This window comes from Enoplosus armatus, chromosome 6, assembly GCF_043641665.1.
Source record: "Enoplosus armatus isolate fEnoArm2 chromosome 6, fEnoArm2.hap1, whole genome shotgun sequence".
Lineage (NCBI taxonomy): Eukaryota > Metazoa > Chordata > Actinopteri > Centrarchiformes > Enoplosidae > Enoplosus > Enoplosus armatus.
This window is the reverse complement of record NC_092185.1, coordinates 2235828-2259064: the sequence shown is the minus strand read 5'-3', so window position 1 is coordinate 2259064 and position 23237 is coordinate 2235828. Positions and strand designations below refer to the sequence as shown.

Sequence of the window (23237 nt, the reverse complement as noted above, 5' to 3'; positions counted from 1 at the left end):
GAGATAAGAGAAAAATAAAATGGAACAGAGCGAAAGAGAAGAAGAGAATAAGGAAGCAAAGTTCTGAGAAAAGAACCGTGATAGAAAATATGAAGAACGAGAGAGGCAGACAAAGATGGATGGATGGAAATAGAGAGAACAGGAAATGGAAAACAGTGAGACGGTGACAGAAATGGAGCCTGTGCAGCGAAACGTCACTGAACTTCACTGAATTAGTCAAATTTGTGCAGGAAAAATGTTATTTGGGGGCTCTAAATAAGTTACGTGCTTTCATGGCAGCTTGCATTCAATGTATTTAAGTGAAACTATCAAACGAACATATCGCTAACGTTTTCTCGCTGAGGCTGTAACTGGGAGGAGGCCTGCTTTGCGGTGGAGCCGGTGAGTGAATATATTTATTGCTTAATATGTACTTATTTGTATAATGAGTAATACTGTATCTACTATAATCTGAATGCAGTTCCAAGTGTTATCCTGCTATGACCTAAAAAAACAATCATTGTACTATGACGACAAGGCGCAGCTTGGGAAATACACCATTTTGCTGTTGTTATTTTTGTATTATAGAAATTAGAGATTATTGTCACGGCGCTCTGACCCCTCCATTCCCAGTGTCAAATGGTCAATAGCACCATGACTGCTGCAAAGGAATGAATTCAATTGAAGGTTTTATGCTTTCACCAAATGTATTCTGCAAGCTGACATTCAAATTCAACTTCATCCCCCGGGGGCATATGCAGTTAGATTTGAATAACTGAAAGAAATGGAAGCAGGGCTGCAAAATACGTAGCTGCAGTCTGCTTCAGACAGTGGATCATAGCAGTGAAACAAATAACTGAAAACATGGGAAACCTGTCAAATATATATATCTGCATTTTGAGTTGTATTCCACCCAAACTGGTTCCCAGAAGAGTGCCAGGAGCAAGGTGTGGAGTTATTTTCCTTATACAGCAGACAAAGTCACACCCTCCCAGAACAAAGCCACCCCACTGAGCGAGTTCCTAAAAAGCTCTCCAAGTGAAGCTGCACCTTTGCTTTTTTTCGTGTTTGTTTTCAAATCGTAGTAGTGAGTGGCCCATCTCTTGTAACCGAGACCTTAGAGAGTCTCTTCATTGTGGGGAGAGTCTGGTGTCGGGTTTAGTCAAATAAAGCTCTTAAAGTGCAACACATACTGTGTCCTAAACAGCCGTGAGTAAGCGCTCCGACTTGTTTATTCCAGAGAGACCTGCACTCACCAGGTCTCTGAAAGTGACAAAGCGTCATGGACGGACAAACGACGGTGAACATCAGCGTGCTGAGAGCAGTTCACTGATGTTAGGTTATATGTGAGAATTCAAAGTTGATATTTCTGTGAACACATTACCTCTCAAAGCCCCAGTTGCACTCAAAATGAGACATCTGGAACTAAAATAAAAATTGTCAATATTTTCCACTTACTTAGTTTCCAATACTTCCACTTAGCGACACAGATTGAACCCTCACATCTAGCATTGGTAACAGAAAAACACCCTCCAGGTTAGGATTAAAGGAATAGTTCCACATTTTGGCAAATACATTCCTTGCTTTCTTGTCTCTTGAGACAGATGAGAAGATCTCTGACTGTCCGCTGAATATGAAGCTACAGCTAGCAGCCAATGAGCTGGAGACAGGAGGAAACAGCTAGCCTGGCTCTGTCCAAAGGTAAACAAATCGGACTACCAGCACCTGTGAAGCTCACAAGTTCACATGTTATAACTTGTTCGTTCAATCCAAAAACAATGAAGCGCAAAAGCGACATGTTTTTGGGGGTTTTTTTGCTAATGTGCAGGACTATTTCTTGGCCAGGAGTAGTGACGACCTGTTTCATTTCTACATTTGGACAGAGCAAGGCTAGCGCTTTTCTGCTGTGTCCAGTCTTTATGCTAAGCTAAGCCAAGCTAACGAGCTGCCTGCTGTAGCTTCATATTTAACAGACAGACGTGTGAGTGAGTTCTTATCGAACTCTGTGCAAGGAAGTGAAAGAGAAAAACAGATGCAAGTAAAAGTACATTTAGTTGCACTTTCCAACTCTAGTGGTCCAAACAGGAAAGAGAGAGAAACATTTTACTGAGTCCTGCTATATGTGAGAACACTCCAACAGCACTACATGTCCTTGACAAATCCACCAACATTTTCTCCTTTCACTTCTGAAATGAAAGGCCCACATCTTCACTTAAAACAAAGCTCAACGTCTCTTGAAAGCTGCCATCTACCCACTCAACAAAGACGAATAACCTGCTAAACTTTAGAAAAAAATATGTAAATGACAACTTAAAGGCATGTTTAATGTTTTCAAAGTCACTGTCAAATAGAAGGTCAGGCAACTTTAAAAGACGCTACAACAAGTCAGAACTACGAGAGCAGATTTTCATCATTTTCAGTTTCATTTCATCACTTTAAAGAAAGCGATAATATAAACAGCTTGGCATTCAGCACATAGATGGAAACAGAAAAAACACTGGAGTCAATATTAGTGTTGCTACATCTCAAAACAGCTGGAGAAAGTCAATGTGGCCCAAAGCATCTGATACAAGATCATTTTTTTTACTTCAACCACCAAGATTATTTTGTATTGCTTGCGTGGGTGGGGCTGCAGAGGAGAAAAACTCAATGACTCACTGTTCTTGGAGGATAAAATCCACGTTCTCAGGAGAAATCTGTCCGGTCACGGGATGGCGAAAGGCTGTGGTCCTCTGGTTATGACTGAAGTGACAGAGGGAGGAGAGAGAGGAGACAGAATTAGCAACCTCGGTCGCGGTGTAAACTCTGTGAGGACATCACCCTGGATTTTCACCCCCACTGTGTTCACAAGTACAGCAGACACGAGCCGATCATTCCCCAGAGGAGAAGTGGGCTTAGAGGCTCTGTCCAACCTCTCCACCCCGACGGGCCTTCGTCCCTGACTTTCCCAGTCCTGTGTAGAATGTGAAGGGAGGCTGCAGGGCGCCCACCCCACCCGACACGTCCTGTACAGCCTGTGTGGACCAAAATGTTGGGCTCAGCACAAAATGCTGGACAGTGCAGCCTGGGCCTCCATCAGTTATAGACACAGTCAGTCATTCTAAGCCTCAACCAGAGTGTAAAAGCATTCGACAGGGTAAACAACACGGGGTGGCATGGAGGGTCACAGTGTGTGTGTGTGTGTGTGTGTGTGTGTGTGTGTTCACACTAGAGAGTTGACGAATGCTGCTGTGGTATATTGATGTTTATACTGTCGTTTCAACAGCTGAAGTCAATGAGCAAATAGGTTATTGGTCTTTTTACAAGTTACAAGTTCATCTCTAATAAAAGGACAACTAGTCCTACAAATTGAGTGACAACATATAATTAAAACTAAACACACAACATTTTAAAAAGGAATAACAGGTCTGAATCCTTGTCTGACAACATGGTGACGCAGGAAATACTGAAACAAGACCTGAAAGAATATATATACATATATATATATTATATATGTTTAATCGTCATTTATCATGCAAAATGCCAAACATCAGCTGTTTTTCTCGATTATACAGCTTCACTTACATTTTCTTTGGGCTTTGGACTGTTGTTTGAAAAAAACAAGCAATCTGAAGACGTCACTTCTTAGAAACTTTCACATTTTTCACTATTTTCTGAGATTCTATCCACTAAACAAGTAACTGATTCATCAGAAAAATAAAAAAACAATAGAAGATCACATAAATACAGAATAAACCAGGTAAACCATTAGCACTTCTCCTGCCAGTTCAGTAAATACACCCTCTTTAGGTTTTAGATATAACCTGATGTCTTCGCACGGTTTGATATGCAGGGACAACAGAGCCTCACAAACACACAAGAATGGTTTCAGTGCTGCATGCAGTTAGTCACAGAATCACTGGTGACACAAAACAACGAACTCCAGTCGGGCTGCTGAGCAGTCACCAACCGAAGCAGCACACTGATGAGAAACACCGTGCACACTCAGCAAACAAACCCCATGTGTGTAAAGGTCCAGAAACCTTTCCCATCTCTAACAACAATCAATACGTAGTAACACTGTTTTCCATTCACCAGCAGCTCACATTACTCATGCTGTACAGATTGCTGCTCCGTGTAGCAGAAGATCAAATCCTACAGGACAACAAGGTTTCCCAGGAGACCCGGCGACACGGCGGCAGCAGGCTCCACAACAGAGACTTACAATGCCATTATTAGCTCACAGCACGAGCACCTAAACACAACACGTCACATCTAAATGCACTGCTTGTAGACACTTTCTTCTCAGCTCATATTGATGTCTGTTAAAGTGTTCTCTGCTGTCAGGCTCAGCCACCTCTACCACCACCTCCAGTATTACTATCACTACTAGCAGTAACACCAGCAGAGGCCGTAGAAAAACACTCAGTAAAGGGATACCTGGCCTTGGTATGAATTCATCGCTTGCTACTATCTTGGTGTCTTTCCCAAATTCGGATGTTTGGTTTCAGTAAGTGACAGTGAAGCCCAGAAGGAGCTGAAGTGGGCGTAATACGCTGACATACTAGTCAATCAAATAACCAAGCGTAGCCCTCTCTAGGCCCCATAAAGTTTGAACCATCTATAATCAATATGCAGTTTTGGGTTTCAGCACGTTTTCTTGCCGCCTGCATCTAGCAGCTCAACACTTCTGCACTCGGTCCAAGATGGTTTGTTGTATGGATGCTAATATAAATATCAGAAGAACACCTCAGAAAAACAGCAGAAATGTGTTAGGTTTAAACTAACACAACCGATGTGATTTGCCAGCAGTTAGTGAGTGTACTGGGTGAGTTCGTACTTTTCTCCTACTGCTGGCTGCATGACGTTAGCTATGTGCTCAGTTGTCAGGTACTAAGCAAAAAAAGAACATCCAGAACATAATGCAAAGAATTTATAGCCTTCGGCGGTTCACAGGGGACACTACTCACATTTACAAATGAATGTTTGACAGTCGGCCATAAAAAATCTCGACAGAGTGAAATGTAAAAAGGGGTGTTGAGGAGCATGAAGAACCTTTGCTCCCAATTCACAGGGAAGGAGAGCAGCACAGTACGGGAGATGGTGTCAGTCACGCTGCCAGAGTGTGTCTCACAGGAGTGCTCCAGGTAGTAGCATGCTCAGGAGGATACGCTCACTGTTTCAATACAACAAGCAGCCCGATCTAAGAATTAATAATTGTCTGAATAGGCTGGAATTATAATTGATCAGCTGTAGCATGAAAAAGAAAACAGACTGTCCTGACAGGCCTCTGACCTGTGAGTTATGACACTTTCCTTGCAAAGCTGCGACAAATTCAACACAGATGCTGAACGGCAGCCGCGGCGTGTCAGCGCCGGGTTCGTGCAGGTGAGGTCGTGTATGTTCATCATCACGGTTACAGATGTGGAGGAAGTCCTTACAACTTGTTAAAGGTAAACCACTGAAGCAAAAACACTCAGTTAATACCGTAACAAAAGAAGCCCCACCACTGATTGTCATAACTTTTATTTTTTCTTTCTTCAGAAATGGCCGAATTCTTTGGGCTTTCAAAATCAAAACTTAAAATAATAAGAAAACAGAACAATTTTACACAAATCTATCTCTCTACTTCTATTTTTTTGGCTCTGGTGATACACTTTTAAAAAGGTATGAATATGTATGGAAGAGGTTGTCTAAATGGATTACATTAAAAACATTTCTGAATTCCATTGGCAGGAAAATGTTAGATAAAAGGGGACTTACATTACATTAGTAGGAAAGTATGCTAACAGGATTAATACACCATTAACATCATTATTACATTAATGGTTTATTATGTTAATGTCAATCCATTCCACTAAAAGCAGTGCTATTCAGCGAGGCTCTTCTTTTACACTGCTCCAGAGGACAGCGATAATCTACTACTTCCAAATGTGAACGTGTAAAGCCGGGCATGCCCAGACACCTTTGTCTTAATAACTATTAAACAAAACGCTGTGACGTCAGAACATAAATCAACACATGATATAATAATGTTCATTATGCCGTGATGACAGCCGTGAGACCATCTCTCATTCACACAAATGTGTAAGAACTGACAGATGCGTGCAGAATTCATAGTCACCATATGAAATTAAATGCAATATGTTAAACCTATTAACTCTGATCTCGTTGCCAGACTGTTAAACGGTAAAGACGTATTTATGGCCGCTGAGGACACAGTCACCTCAAATCCTCTCAGTGAGCCCAGCAGTGAATTCGGATATCGATTGCACACATTCAAACAAAAGGCTTGTTTATTCCTGAGCCCATGTGTGAAGTACTTCTCCCGGGAAACTGATAAATCCATGTCTGATTGCTCACAGAATATGAATGGGAACAGCATGTCAGTGTCCTGAGAGGTTGTTTATCTGCAGCTGTGATTTCATTCTGCAGCAAGGTTCGAAATAGTACGAGATATAATAGACATGATAGTGTCATTTCAGAAGAGCTGAGGCAACGACGACCTGAGCTGTAAAGAAAGAAATGTTGAAAGTAGCGCTAAAAGCTTTATATAGCACCCTTTTAAAAATGCCCTTCAACACTGGTAATAAAAGACCTGTTCACAATGTACCCAACATCTCTGGGTACATTTGCCATTTGGTATATTCTGTGTATTTTTCTTATTCTCACAGCGAGATGCGTCCAGTGCAGCTTCAGTAGATAACGTAAAGCGATCAGTGTCTAAAACATTGAATGGTAAATGTCACATTTTCGTGTCAGTTGCTCAGACTGAAGGAGAAAGCGCCACCTGGAGTGACCATTTTGTGTTAAGCAGTCAGAACTAAGACCAAGAGTAACATCAAGAGATCAGAACGCCACCCAGACACAAGACATGTATGAAAAAAGTTGCCTTTGCCATCTTCTCTGGGAATCTGTGACTAACTGAAGTAGAATTAGAGGAGAGGCAAACCCAAAAAGTTTCAGCATCTTTCAGCTCATTGTTTGGTTTTTTCGGTCAGCAAATGTACCGATTCAGTCTCAGCGCTCTCATCAGCCCCATTTCCAGCCACAGCAGGCAGCTGTTTTCAGCTAAATAAGTTCTGACACACCCTTTGTGTGGTTGTCAGGTTGTCAGTAACATGTTGCTCTCCATGTCTGCTGGATGTGTAAACAGGGCAATACTTTGCTAACATGTTAGCTACATCAATAAGGAGGCCATAATATGTCAAACAGCTGTGGATGCTGCTTCCAAGAGGCCAAAAAAAAGATCAGTGCAGCTTTAATAACAGCATTAAGTAAGGAATACAATACATTATCCCGCTTATACCATGACCACATGTCATCAAAATAAAATATCTGCTCTTCATTTACTTAAGAAAATAATTTTTTATCTCCGTTTTAAATATTATGAAATACAGTTCGGGTACATGAGAATTCTTGTTGCTGCATTACTACAGTTGTACACCAAACAGCTGATAGCAGGTTACGTTTCACAAGGCTGCGCTGGGAGTTTTATAATCCTGACCAATTCTGAAATAAGGTTTCATCAAACACAGAAAGACAAATGTCCCGACCATCTGCTAGAGAGCTGTGATAAGTGGTGGAGATGAACTCATTGTACACAAACAAAAACTGTCAAACAGACATTGTAAATGTAGTCTGTGTGTGTCCGATGAGAACGTAAGTGCTATGTGTATGTACTGTGTATGATATCTCACATTATTTTACTGTAGCTCACACAGCATCAGTTAAAAGCATTCAGTGCAGCTGTAAAAATGTATTCCACTCATCCAAACATTTCTGTTGTCCCACAAACTTTAATCTCCAAGGACAACTGGGGCACTACTCTTCCTTCCCCTGCGAGCTCTCCAGCTATGAGAGACTTACATAACAGCCATATCATTAAAAGAGCTACCTCTCAAAAAAGCCCAAAGCCCACTGATTAAAATAGCCTACTTGATTGCTGACGCTGTGCATGCAGCTCTCCATGTAAGGTGTGGTGTCTACCTGCAGGGCGGCAGCGACGACACCACAATATAGATTGGTTGAGTCAGAGGAGGCACAGTATGCACGAGGCCGGGCATTCTTTAATGTTCAATACCAGAGCTGATACATACGAGTTTTGTGCCAATATCAAAACAATACTTATACTTAACATTTTTCTAAAATGGTTAAAAGGTTCTCAAATTGTAAAGATATGATATAATTCAACGTTTGCATGAAATAAACCCTGTTTTTTTATACTGTTTATCTTAGGACATTTTTTTCATCATTACACTCAGTGATTACCTCTATATGAATAGGCTAGTTTTTATTATTTCACAAGAAACAATGCAGCAATTTAGCGTTTGTAATTTTATCCCAGTGATATCAGCCTCCCTCTCGACAGCCGTGTCAGAGATGTTACTGTTAGTACAAACCCCACATTTCCACCTGCAGCTACTTCACATTAAAAGCATTCAACTGGCAAAGCACGGGGTGGGTTTTATTGTGAAGCAGTCACAGGAAGCACACTGTGTTTGTCACAGAGCACTGACCACAATCATTCATCAAAAACCTTTTTCTGAGTTCTGGGTTTCTTGACAGCGGATCAGTTTTAAATACTGCACTCTTATTACTGTTCTCTGGTGTTCCAACTGTGTGCAGTATGAACTCATATATTATACCAACATGGGTTTGTTTGGCTGCACTGCAAACAGAAACACCAGTTGCTCTTCTTGTATTTCTGACAGCTGTCGAAGCTGCTCAAGCGACCTGGAACCTGTACTATTAAACCGGACTTTCTGTTACCAACAGGAACCACAGGTGTCGCATATTCAACCAGAACTGAAGCCCCACTGGCTGCATGCTGCCGAACTACTGAAGTCAGAAAGGTGTGTTCATGTTACTTTTCCCCATAATGAATTAAACTTGATTTATTTGGATAGTTCAATGTTAAATTAACCACAAGTATTTTGTTATAAATCAAATCAACTGGAACTTTTTTAAACTGCTAAGGGTTGGTGATGGTGAACACACGGGTTCACATAAGGCTAAAATCAGTCACTGCCATGAGCATGTGCTATGTATGTAGCTCATGTGATTCACATGCAAGTGATTTAGACTAAACGAGATGTGCACAGACTTTCATTCATAAAAAGCTGTCAAGCTTGATGCACTAAAACATGTTAGCATTAAGCATTTCCTCAGACAGACAACATATCAATGCAACAAATTAATCAAACTGGCCGAGTCCTCCCTCTCTACTATTAGTGTCGGTTTGAATTCTCAAATCTGAAGCCAAATATGTCAAAACTAATTCAGCTCCATCTGCTTGAGCAGCGTTTCTCGGATGCAAACAACAGAAGACGGATTTCACCAATGAGCTGAGCTCAGGCGAACTGCAGCTGCCATCAGAGTCAGTTATACAGTTTAACTTCATTTAATCATTTTGAGTTGAATAGAAGAACAAGTTACATGTTAATACAATCATATTTTTTGATAATTAACATAAATATAATTAGGAACATACACATAAGAACCTACATCTAAAAGGACCTGTCTAATATGTCCACAGTGGAACCAAAGCTATTAGCTTTGAAAGGGAGGATGATGTTTTGTTCCTGAAGATTTGAATTAAATAAAGACTCTTTAAGTTTCCTTTCTTACTCCCCTATGCAAAGTAATCTCTAAGTTTCTGCATTATGCTCATAGCTTTTGGATATGCTAATGGGCTAGCTAACGGCTGATATGCTAGCAGAGCTCACATGATAGCAACGTGATAACCAACCTAAGTTTCAGTGAATACTCAGCAAGCTAATAATCTGCAAATTCAACATTTTACAGCCTTCGATGTTAATGGTTTATGCAAGCTATATTTTGTGTTTGTGAGATATTTGTTTTGATGGCTGTTCTCTCTGAGAACGCTGTGTATTGCAGTGTTATGATTTTGTGTATTTTATTTTGTCTAGATCTCACCGCATCAATGTGCAAAATAAATGCCCGTAACCAAAAGAATGCCTTGTGTTCCTGATTTAAACTGGAGGGGAACAACACATACTGAATATGCTTCTTTTTTGTGACTCTGGCACCTGTTTCAGCGCTGATCCCAGCAGGGAACACATGCCTCGATCACAATCATCACATTCATCACTGTTTCCCATCTGTGCACCTGAGACGTAGACAGAAAAGTCAAAAAGAAGTTTTACTTAAACTACCCAAAGACAGAATCCACTTTGCTGTTTGAGAAAAGCACCAACGACATCTCGTTCATTTGGAGTTTTGTGACATGAGACTGAAATTTAAAAGAAGATATATAACTATTGCTTTCACGCCGTGTAATTCTTGACCAAACACAGATACCCAAACAAGCAGTTCAGACAAAATGGCCCATTACTTTGTCATCTGAGAACAAGCAAAGATCCAAAGACCACTCTGCCTTTCATGCCAGTGACGTACTTTAATTTTGTTTTAATTTTCTGTTGATCTCCATTTATCGCCGCAGGCCTGCAGCTGAAGCAGACTCTGCTTGCAGGCATCAAACTGAAACTTCTCCACCACTGAACTGCCGTCAGCTGGTACGCTCTGTGCCTCTGCGTTTGACTTTTTTGCCCCCGTCGATATCCACATGACATTTATGACGGACGGACGGTGAACCTCCGGGGTTACGTAAACACACAGCGCTGTCCGTGACGGCGCTCGCACAACACATCACGCCTCTCATGCAAACACACATGATCACACATGATCTCTCTCACTGTGCACACACTGCACCTGCTGGGTCATGTGACTTGGGTGTCACCCTGTTTGTCGAGGAACTCTAGTTACCCGTTTGTCCTTATAGCAAAAGTTACAGGATAACCAGGACGCTGCTGAAATGATTCATCGACTGACTGAAAAGCAATCACCAACAAATCTGATTATTTATTAACTGTTTAAGTCATTTATCAAGGAAAACTGCTGGTTCAAGTTAGTCCAATAATCATGCAGATCAGACAAAACAAGCAGCTTGAAGACATCACCTTGGTTTCTGGGGAATTGGGACATTTTCAATATTTTCTTACATTTTATACACTAAAAACACTAATCAGAGAAATACTCAACAGATTAATCATTACCAAACAAATTAATTAAAGTCTAGTTTGGGTCTTCCTGTTCTCTTGCCAAAAAGAGTTGGCACATCTTCATAATCAATGTCCCTTCAGAGCCTGTGTGAAACTGTGCCAATACCTATAACTGTCACTGAGGGACTCGTCATTCACTCTGTCACTCGTCCACACCGAGTCATGACTGATCTTTGTAGATGCCCATTGATAACCTGACTAACATCAGAAGCAAAGATATGGATCTTTTCCCTTTGACTTCTGTCTTTGGTGAAGCGCCGGAAGAGACACAATCATCGGCAAACCAGGTAGAGGCCGTAGCTTTCACCACAATACCGGCTGAACGACCGATTCTTTGAAGTTGAACAGAGGCGGCGCCGCGGTCTCATACACGCTGGGTTTGACTTGAGCTCCTCAAATAAACCATCCGCGGCCTCTCGAAGGTTCTACGAGGTCTGGCAACCGTTTCTAGTTTATTCTGCTAGTGTAGTATAACCAGGAACCTTAACCCTTTCCCTTTCTTTCTCATCTTCTTAGTCATTTATTTTGTATTATTATTCTTGTTCTTTATTTAATGTACACACAGACTGAGAAACAGCAGGAAGACTCTCATATTACCTGCCGCATTCTCAAAATAAATAAGTAGGTCAGCATATTAACAATTCAATAATAGTCTGCTTAACATAAATATTACTAGATGTTGCAAATGTGCACTTTGCATAGCGTGCAGAATGAAAGCCGGTGAAAGCTCCTGATGACGGTGAACATTCATTGGAGCAAAGTAAACTAACTCAAGATCCAAACGAGGTCAAGTTAATATTATGTTTTGTTTCCAGCCGATTATATTATTTAAGACAAAGTGAAAAGAAGCTTCTCAGCTGCACTCTTGTTCCGTGTTATTACTCTGCCAAGGCTGAACTTAATGTAATGATTTGCCAAAGTTAAAATGCTACACATGACATTTATTTTTATTGATGACGGACTGATCAATGTGTCCCCATCACAGATAAGCCGCCCTCCACCCAGCTGTGACGGATGTTTCAAAAAGCAGAGCTGCTGGTTTTGACCGCGACGTTTATCTCCGATAAATAGCAGGAATTTGTCTTCGTAGCGTTCCACCCTGCCTGCGTTTCACAGATGTGTGGCAGACAGTGTGTTTCTCAGTCAAAGGTCACGTCTATTTAAAGGGTTTTTCCAGATGAAATGTGTTTGAAGTGCAGCGAGGGAGGGCGGGGAGGAGTTGGTGCAGTATGGGGAAACACAGCAAGGTCATTCCCATTCAGAGCACACTGTTAAAACAAAGTGAGTGAGTGAGTGAATGTGTGTGTGTGTGTGTGAGAGAGAGAGAGTCCAGAGAGTGTGTGTATCCTAGTCAAGTACAAGTACAGTGTTAATGTAGTTTTAGTGTCGGTGAACAAACATCACCAGTGTTAAAATATTTGGCTAATTTAAAATGCACTCACAGTAGAAGTTATGTTGAACACTGTGGCTACATGTGACCTGAAGCCTTAATTGGAAAAAGATTACAACGAAAAGCCAAATGACTCTTCTCTCTGCAAACTGCCGGTTTAAGTCGGCTGCAGTTCACGTGGAGCTCTCTGTAAAGAATGTAATTCAAAACATGTTGGTGAGCTCACAGACCAACACCAGGCACTTCCTGTCACTAATAATAATAGACTCACACACACACACACACACACCTCTGCCAAAAACTAAATGACACTAATGATTAAATAAGATCACCTAATTGAGTCGCACAATGCCACATCTGCAAAAGGAGTCCTGATTGGGCCACAGCACAGAAGTAGGTTAAAACATCATCACGGTGGATTTTCGTCAGAGTGGGCCGCTGGCACCGCAGCTCGGGTTATTTAACAACCACTGAAAGTCCGAAGAGCTCCCTGACGATGCTGTCAGCCTCCAGCTCTCACCAACCGCAAGCAAGGAAACAGTGAAGATCCTCAAAGCACAGCCTTAACGTATTTGTGCTAAACAACTAATTGATGCATTGATTAGTTCATTAACAAAAAGTAACCGAATGCCAAACATTTGCTCACAGTTATACAGAATGTGACTAATTGCTTGCTATTCTCACGTTATTGTAAAGTGAATGTGTTTGTGTACACTTTCTACTACATACAGTAGTGAATGTATTGTCTAATAATCATTTACATCACATCACAGCCTAAATGCAAACTATAATAATAAGAATAATATAATGCACCAGACAGCATAGTGCACTATATTAATTATTAGTCTGATCAGTCCATGAAAACTAATAATCTTTTTTACACAAAAAGACACATCACAGATATGAAGATTTGGACATTTCAATTCACCAATGCCGTTTAATCGTTTCAAAATGTTCAGGCATACTTCCCAAAACGAAAACAAAACTAACTATACTTTTCGGTACAGTGAAAACTCAGATGTAGTCATTTTATGGAGCCAGTGTTGGGTCAGAGGAGGGCAGCAGGAAACTAATGCTTTACCAGAAGAAACATTCGTGCCCTGTTCTACATAAAAGTGACAGAAAGACGTGTGTGATTTGGTGAGAAGCTCGTCATTTAGCTGCTGCAGTGCAGGTCGCATGCTGTTTTAAAGTCTGCTGGAGTCATTAACAAATCAACAAATCATACTATTTTAAAGGTTATTTTAAATCCACTTATCATCCGACTCTGACCAGAAGGTTAAACAGCACTATAAGAGGGGATCGTCTCTGGCTTCCTTCAGTGGCGTTTGGCTCTGGAGGACCACGATGCTATGGCAAACTGAAGAGCTCACTATCCTGACCAAAGCAAAGCTGGGCTGCATAAATACAGAGAGATACAATATCATATAAACTTACATTTGCCATCAAGCGTGCTACCTAATATCAGTGCAGGAAACGAGACACTTGGTGCTGCTCTGTTAGTGGCCGGCAGTAGAGACACAGCAGCTCTGCCAGCAGCTCAGTGCTGCTGCCGTCACATTAGAGCTCACTTCCACCTTGTTCAGCCTCTGGCACGACAAAAATAAAAGTGTGAAAAGATGCAGGAAGCTTCCTCAGCATAATGAAAAGCAGAAAAACAGAAAGGCCGGACTGTGTTCTCCACTTTTTACCTGTGTCCGTACGGTCACTGCTGTGGCTTCATTACTTTGGTTCCCCTCCAAGCTTGTGAATGTGGGCGAGGGCTGCATGAACTGCGTGCTCTTCCTGTCTGTAACAAGGAGGGGGGAGCACCAGCACGCTAGCTCAGTCCTATAACTGGCCGGGGGGTAAAGAGATGGAATACAATCTGACCACTACAAACACACACACACACACACTCGGTCACCCTGCTGAATTCCTAGCAGGCCGCTGTTGCCAGTAAATTCCTTCCTTGGCCCAGTGAGCATGAGGCAGTGACACATTTGGTTCAGCTCCATGCTGCTGCCACCATCTCTTGTTCAGGTTTCACAGCCATCAGCTACCACCTACCCACCCACACATCCAGCACACATCACAAACACAAACAGCCTCTTTCATTTGATTTTCTCACAGTCCATCTCTCTCTCTCACGCTCTCACCATCATTCCTCACTCCCACTCAGGCTGGCAAGCATTCAGAATTGCCCCATTGTTTGATTAAATGAAGGTGTATAAGCGGCCACTGAGGTTTTGTCAGGTTAAGTGGTAAAACCAGACATATCTGCCGGTGTGGCAGAGCGTGAGCTGAATGCTACCAGTGTGCCCACTGGCACGAAAATGTAACAGTAATGAGTCATTACACATCTCTTATGTCACACCTCAGCCAATCGGGCTGATAAACAAGACCTATCGTAATACCCATAATGCTAGTCTTTTGTGCCTCGAATGTGTTGGACACATTTCCTTTTCAGTGGTGACGGCTAAGCTTTTAGGCTGCTTTATCACAAATTGTGCAAGGCTCTCAAAGAGTTAGGCTGGAGGATTGTGTCAATGTAGGCTACAGTGCATCATCTGTCCATATACAACAGGATTCAGTATTTCAACACAAAGAGGACAACCAAGAGGTGCATCTAGAGCTTGCATAATGCAGCTCGCTCTTTAGCTCATCACTGACTGAACCCCTGCCTCATCTCCCACTCACCTAGCTCCCTTTGTCGCACCCATTGTTTATTGTTCAGACAGGAAGTGTAGGTGAAGCAGCACTGCTACATCCCAGTGTGTGACCTCAAGGCCTCAGGAGCTGCATCATTTTGCTCATTACATCACATCGCTTTTATGCTGCCCGGCAGCTCCCACATCTCTGGTTTCGATGTGACCCAGCAAAATAAAGAGCATCTCTAGCAGCACTGGGGGGGGATGAGGTGGGACTGACAGAGCCAGGTCAGTCGCTCAGCACTGCTGGCAGACGGAGAACAACTCGGTGCCAGTAATAACTGAGGCAGACACGGGCATCACTGACATCACTGGCATGGAGACCCTGCAGCCACAGCCCAGATGGACGTAAGATCCACCCGCCCACCCGTACCATCTACAAAACTGCATTATACTGCATGATTACAGAGCATTTAAATGGGATATGGCCTCGTGACAAGACACAGGTGAGTGAGTGAACCCCAAAAGGGGCAGAGGTTAATTACTGGCATCATGTTTGAAGCACTGAAGAGAAAAAAATAAGACAAAAGTTGAGTTACAAATATAAAGTCACTTTTTGTTGGTCACATTTAAATTGCCCAAAAAGTGAATTGGCTATAGATTCAGTCATATTGAGACACTGATAACTGCAAAACTAGTGTTGGAAGGATATTGGTCCCAGCATCTGCAGCTATGAAGAAATGATTATGTGTATAGGCTCAAAGAAGAGGACACAAGTGGTTTCAAATTACATCTGGAAAGCAGAATAACAGTAATAACATAACATATTAGAGCCGTAAATCTCGTGAAAATTAGTTCAATTTTAGGGCAGTTGTTCAATATTTGGCAATATTTCAAATGTTATTGCAATGCCATGCAATATGATTTCTCTTACACTGGTAATAATTCATCAGATCAATATACATTCTGATTTAATTTTTAATAAACGTAAAATGAGATTGGCCATAAACATTTGTTAGTGTTATCAAATGTTTAGTCATTATTTACAATAAGTCCTGAAAAACAAAGAAAATAAGCAGCTGTTGACTTAAAATCAAGCCTCCAAAACAAAACCAGCTGATCATTCTCAGACATCCACCTGCATTCATACGAGATGGATCCATGAGACAGAAAACGTCATAATAACCATCATTACTCCATGATAATAATATTAAACCAGTGCATACCTTAATACAGAGATCTGTAGTTACATTTTTAACGCTGATAGTGTCTAAACTTGGCAACAGCTAAAGTCAAACACTCCCCTGAACAGCCCTCAGCCCTGTGTTGTGGTTGCAGCACTTGTCTCACAACATCAACACTTCACCAATGCGTCATTTGTCTGTGTTAAAGCCCACAAAAGGTAAAGACTTCACAGTGCTGCGGTAAGAGAAGCCCAGCAGGCCTTTCAACAACACCACAAACGCAACTCCAACGCATCATATGGTGGCAAAATGAGTCCTGGCACTTTATGAAGGGAGGTGCATGTTTTTAATGGTGCTGCTGTGCTAACATAAGCTATGTGCTGACATGGTATGGGTATTTGTTGGAGCGATTTACTGCACGCTAAACAGTTTGCATATGCTAAACCCTTTTCTAGCAGAATCAATGACACATTACTAAACAGCAGATCAAACTGTAGATGAAGCAGACAAATTAAACAAGTTGTCAGAGTTTGAAATAATACTCAATAGTTTTAATGTTCTGATAAATATGAGGGAAAACATATTTCCATTTGCCCCAAAATGGATTTGGAGAATGATCAGCATTCATTATTAAAAACCTGTCAACCTGCAATGTGTGAACGAGCTTGGAGCGAGCAGCGCTTCTTCCTTTGAGTGAGAAATGTTAACAAGCCAGTTTCAGTACTGTGCTGATGCATTTATGTTACTACACCTGCTGCTCATTCTTCAATATACATTGTACTTTGAGAATAAACCCACTTGAATCATCCAGACCACTTGCAGGAGCATTTCCTGACAGCTCTACGGAAATCAGATCTTGTTCAACACTTGTCCACATTCAAATCAGCTGTGACGTTTTGGCCCCCTGCCTCAGCGCCTGACTAACTCTAATTATAGCCACTCTGCATCGGGCTGAGAAGCAGAGTGCTTATTAAACGTCTTATAGCAGAGATAATGAAAATATTTTGCATTAGCATAAATACGAATGGCAGTGGAATGGAGCCCTGTGATTGGAAAGAGCGTGTAGAAGAGTGAATAATGCTTAGGCTCATTACGGAAGAGCCTGCACTGACTAAAAATTACACCGCAGTTTGTGCCTTCACAGCAAATAAGACTCATTGTGAGCACATGGAGAAGCTGCTTGGGAGAGAGACGATTTTAAGAAGCAATTTCTATGGATTTTATACTCACAAATGAACTGCATGAGTCAAACATTCTCTAAGTTTTGTAGACAATAAGGCCATCAGTTACTGGACGAGAGGACTGTATAGTAATAGAGGACAAGAAAGTAGGACATGAGTGTAAACTTAACATAATCAGCATAGTAACAAGGCATCCCATCTGCAGGCGGCTCTTCAGCTGTGAAGGCTGCGTGGGCGCCGGTCAACATCAAGAGGAAAAGTGGAGGAAAAATGTGTCACTGGTGTAACTCACGCGGCTGTTCTGAGCCTCAAAGCTGCAGGATTTCTGCCTACAGTACACTACAGCACACAGGGTTAATAACATAATGTGATACTTTATTGACCCCAGTTGGCAAATTCTCTTTTTGTTTGGACACCTACAGAAGAGTTCAGCTCCTGTGGGTTGGGATTCAGGGATCTGTTGAAGGGCACGTCAATACGATAATGCTTGCAATAAAATTTAATGAAAGTGAAACTTGAGAATCAATGCTTAAGACAAACAAGTCCTATTCTTGTTTCCTGCGTCACTGCAGAAAGGATGATCATGTGTCCCCCCGTATAAATGAAGATAAAGAGTCTGTAGCCATGCTAGCAGCTCTGTGAGGCTGAGACCCAACAGTGCTTTGAGCTAAACGCTAATGTCAGCATGCTAATATGCTCACAAAGACTATGCTAACACGCTGATGTTTAGTACGTACAGGAAAAATCAGGGGCTCACCAAGAACATCTGTACAACATTTCATGGCAATCCATCCAATAGCTGTGGTGATACATCACCAAAAAACAAAAATGTCAACCTCATGGTGGCACTAGAGGAAAGGTCAGGGGACCACAAAGTCAGTGTAGTATTGTTCTATTGTTCTTACAGCTAATTATTGATTGAAGGAATACTTACTGCTGGCACACAGTAGGACTGAAGAGAAGTCAATCAGAATAAAAATAAAATAAGTTATACACCAAGTGTATTTAAAAAACATTACCATCATTAAAAGTGAAGAGCAGTTTGTCCTGACTTTGATCACTCTCAAGTGATGACCCGCGACTAACAGCTTGTTAAGAACAGAATCTGTGGACCACAGAGCCATCAATCCCCCTGACAACAGCAGAGCGACGGGTGGCAGTTGTTCTGTACAGTATCTACTTCCACCATCTCTTATCCTGTCTGTCCTGACAGCGTGCGGACACGGAAGAATTCCTCTGTTCACACAAACACGAGGGCTCGGAGTAAACAGAGCGGGACCGCTGGAGCTGAAAGCAAACATACCGACAACAACAACAACAACAAAGAAAACTGTAGATAATATGACTGAAGCGGTACAGAAGATGGCCTACATCTGATAACTGGAATACGTCCCACAATATCATCCCAGTGAGACGTGTATGTTGAGAAGAGTCAGCGGCATTAACTGCCAAACTAAGATGAAAATGGTAAATAAATGAATAATTCAATAAGGAGATTCAAATATTTATAATCGGATAAACAAAGAGAGAGATGCATATTTAGTATAGGGAATATTCAGGGACTCTTACTGTGTATGTTTTCTTATGTAGTTCAACAGATGTGAGTATTCCACGGAGAAATGTGTTTTTAGAAATGTTCACTTATAAATAACAGATATGGAAACTTTTTCACTTCCATACGGGTGAAAAGAAACAAACTTCATTCTTGATCTTGGAAACAAAACCAATAAACTGCAAACTCAAGTCAACATCGGTGAGAGGGCCTCGAGGTGCCAACAACCATGGGAACGTCTGAACGTCTATTTCCACGGCAACTGAGCAAACCTAGTCCTCCGATGAAGACTGCACCATAGAGTGGAAAGCTCCGGAGCAAGCGAGTCAGCTATCAATTAAAGGCAAAAATGCTACATCAATTAAAAACAAGTAAACATATTGCAGAGCTTCTGTGGCTCTAATGAAATGAAACAACAACTTGAGTTCACTCCGGGGGTCTGGAACAGGAGCAGGACAGGTGTCCTCTAAAACCACATTCATTAAATCTCCTGTGCCACGTGAGTCACTGTTGTTGTCCTTGTCTTTGAGGTGATCTTATTTTCATTGATTCCAGGAAAATCAACCTCTGTGTCCCTCAAAAGTATGTATGTATGTATGTACAGGACTATCTGTGGCAGGCTAAACCCCACACCACCTCACAGCCATGACTCCAGCTCATGACCTTTCTTGTCCTGTCATACCTCGTGTCTCCTCTCTATCAGAAACTGAATTTCATCACTGATGCTCTCTCCCACTCCTTTCCTTTCCTTTCCTTTCCTTTCCTTTCCTTTTCTCTGTTGGTCTGAGGACACTTTATGTTTTACATCCTGCTTTTACAAAACACAATTTGTTTTGAATGTAAACTGCTGCCATTGATTCCATCTTCATCATTTCTATATTTTTTTTTTGGGATGCTGTCCCAGCTAATGTCCCGTCGCAACAGCTGTCTCCCGACCCCCCCCACCCCCACCTCCCACCATGACGTCCCCCAGACGGACACGCGGGTTATAAAGCGACCCTGACAGTTAATTGCGGCTCCATCAAGTAGCAGGATTGGGATTCTTCAGCCCTGATGAGCCGTTCTGTCTTGATTGTCCCTGTATTTCGGGAGGGTGGGGTGAAGGGAGGGTGGGGTGGTTGGTGGTGTAATAGAGATGTCCATCACAACCAATCAGAAGCAGCAGCCGGAGTGGCGTCCACCTCTGTTGCTACTGGTGATGCCACAAGGCAGAGGCAAAGCCCCCTCAGCCCTCAAGAGACTGCTTCGGGACATTTTGTTGCTATGGCAACCAAGAGATGAGGCCATCTTTGGCTTCAAATAAGCCCCCACTCTTGTCCATAGCAATAAATATTGCCAAATAGGGGGTGGGATTTTATGGTAAGCTTTTGCAAAAAAAGGAGATTAGAGTGTTTACTGCAAGCAACACCTCTTCTGAAAGTGTGTGTGTGTGTGTGTGTGTGTGTGTGTGTGTGTGTGTGTGGACGACAGGAGAGCAGCTTTTAGCTGGACAGCGAGGGACTCTGCATGGAGACTGACAGCCTGGCATGCTAATGGAAGACAAGTCTACGCTGCATTCACATTCAAAACACTTCACAGTGTCCTGACGGGCCCGTCTCAGAGTGGGGAAGGGATTGTGTGTGTGTGTGTGTGTGTGTGTGTGTGTGTGTGTGTGTGTGTGTGTGTGTGTGTGTGTGTGTACGTGTAACAATGTGTGCGAGTAACAATGATTCAAAGCCGGCAAGAAAGAAAGAAAGAAAGAACAAAAGAAGATAGAAAACTGTTCATTTAATGAAATGAACTAAAGAAAAAATGGAATACAGGAAATGTGGTGCCAAAACATTCCCGAAAGAGAGAAAGAGTTGCTGTTCATGAGAGTTTGAAGGGGCACTATGGCTGTCATTGTCATCGTTGTTCGTGTTCCTGGAGTTTCAACAGGATCTATGAGGTCTGTTGCATGTTCGGCCCGATGACCTCTGAATGACACCAGCGGTACTCTCAGACAGGCAGATGAAGAAATGGAGGGATGATGGCAGAGGCAGCGCTTGATTCATGTGTTTTACCAGATTCTCTACAAGTCATTAGACAAATAAATGTGGAAGAGAAACACATAGATTACACGGCTTAAGATGCAATGACAAAGTGGTAGAGAGAGAGAGAGGATGAGTGAGACAGAGATAAAAAGCAGTCCAGTCACAAGGAGACACGACCACGCCCACACAAACACAGACGGTAGACTTATTGATTCAGATGAGAAAATGCTTGTAAATGCCATGCAGCGGTACCAAACTGCACCCTGATCCGACACCGCAGGACCCTCTGACATTTAATACGACTAAATCAAACCACTGGCCTCCATGTTTAATTGAGGTAATACACTGCACCTCTCCAGGTGATTAAAAGCGGTAACACCACATCTCTGAGCATGAACAAATCCAATACACCCCCCGGTCCTTGAGCATAATAAGACATGCTCCAACTCGCTGAGAACGGTCAAGCCGTTATGTGAATGCACAGCGTAGAGTTAGCGTCTAGACTCTGACCTCGTCACCCCCCCACAGCGCGAAGTTAAACGTGTTTGTAGAGTGATGATAATAAATCTCAATCCCTTCGAGAGAAAGAATCAGAGCCTGAAGTGGATGCCTGGGTGGATCCGCGCTGATTAAATGTTACATGTGAGCAGCAGTGATGATAGCGATGCAGCAGAAGCTTAAACCGGGCAGACACTGTTCGGATCAAGCCTGATTTTAACGCCAGATTGGTCGCCCCCGACGACTTAAAACAACAGGCTGCATTGTCGTGCAGTTTGTCACCTAGAAGTTTAGCAGCACAACTCCACTTCTCTGCCTGAACCGGCTGGTACGCTTCACTCCACTGATCTTCCGAAGCACACCTGAACCCCAAATAGCTCCCGATTTTCAGGCCAGATAATAGCACTATATAAATGCAGCCATTTCATTTTTTTTATTTATTTATATTTATAAGAACAATGCACATTAATCAATCAATTTCTGCAAATGTGCCAGTGCTGGCCAGCTGGCTCATTCTTCACTGCAGTCCATTGTGGAGATGTTTGGAAACAGCTGCCACTACCTGTGCTTCACCCATGTTTTCTGTACACAACTGCAAACCAAAGCATCTATTTCCACTTGAAGCCCTTCACTGTGTATTGAGCCGTAACCTCTGTCACTGCTTCTGAATGCAGAGCAGCACTGTGGCCAAACAGATCCAGACACTGACGAAGGCGTCTAGACTCACTCAGGTGGTGAGTTATAGGCTACAACCCAAATTTGAACCATCAGATTATTTCAGAGAGGTATAAACCCCTAAATAAATCCACGTTTCAATAAAATCTCCAAAGGAAAACTAACTCAGAAATTCATACTTTTATCAGTGCTGGATTTGCATTGCTGGGGCCGGCCACTATGGCAGCATCGCTGAAACTTGGCTTCAAAGGCGTCAACACTTTCTCCCCCACGAGGGATACGCAGATCTGCAGTAGCATTTTTTTTTACCCAAGAAGCAAATGTGCCTGTAAACCTAAAAGTTTCAGAACACAGCAGAGAAATGCAGGCGCTAAAAAATAATATCCACTGATTCTCAAGTTGCACACGTGCTCCTTTTTTAATATACAATGGCCTATTTTTAGGAGCAACTGCTGCTGAAATATTAAAAGTATAGACCTCTGTGGCCAAACTCAGGTATAAATTGGCACTTTATGCCTCATTAGGAATTCGTTCTACCCACTGACACAGAGGAGAACCACTCCGGTCCTGCTCCGGCCCACGCTTCCCTCGCTGAGTCCACCGAGACTGACGCGAGACAGAGTTTCTTCTTGTTTGGAGTCGTCAATGTGGGTAGTGAAAAACATGCGATGGAAATGTATTTGCGTTGTCCAATTTGTCCTGACAGTTTCCCTCTGCAGTTTTTTGCACTTACTACAAACATACGACACTGGGCTTCCAAAACACACAGCTTGTAAAATTCATCCTTAAACCTGCATTCATCAATATTTTTTATATTAACATTGAATTAAATCACTTGGTTTTACATCATGCACATTTACTGCATGGTTGATTGTGAGCTGCCGTCATCAAACCCCAGTAAACGGCAGTTAATGCTAATGTTGCTCCATGTCTGATGGATGTGGAAGCAGGCAGCTGCTGGTTAACAAGTTATTCAGCTCCGGGCATATTTTCCACGTTGGACAGAGAGCAGCTAGCCGTTTCCCTTTACCTTTTATGCTAACTAGGCTAAACACATCCAAACACACATCTTG

The 23237-nt window shown here is 42.2% G+C and overlaps 1 protein-coding gene across 1 annotated transcript in view; it reads right to left on the bottom strand.

The window, feature by feature from the left end:
• plekha7a (pleckstrin homology domain containing, family A member 7a) overlaps positions 1-23237 on the bottom strand; it is a 108209-nt gene that overhangs the window by 51499 nt on the left and 33473 nt on the right. Inside the window, exon 4 of the mRNA XM_070907631.1 lies at positions 2638-2721. Coding sequence (XP_070763732.1) covers positions 2638-2721 — 84 coding nt within the window. The remainder of the gene's footprint in view (positions 1-2637; positions 2722-23237) is intronic.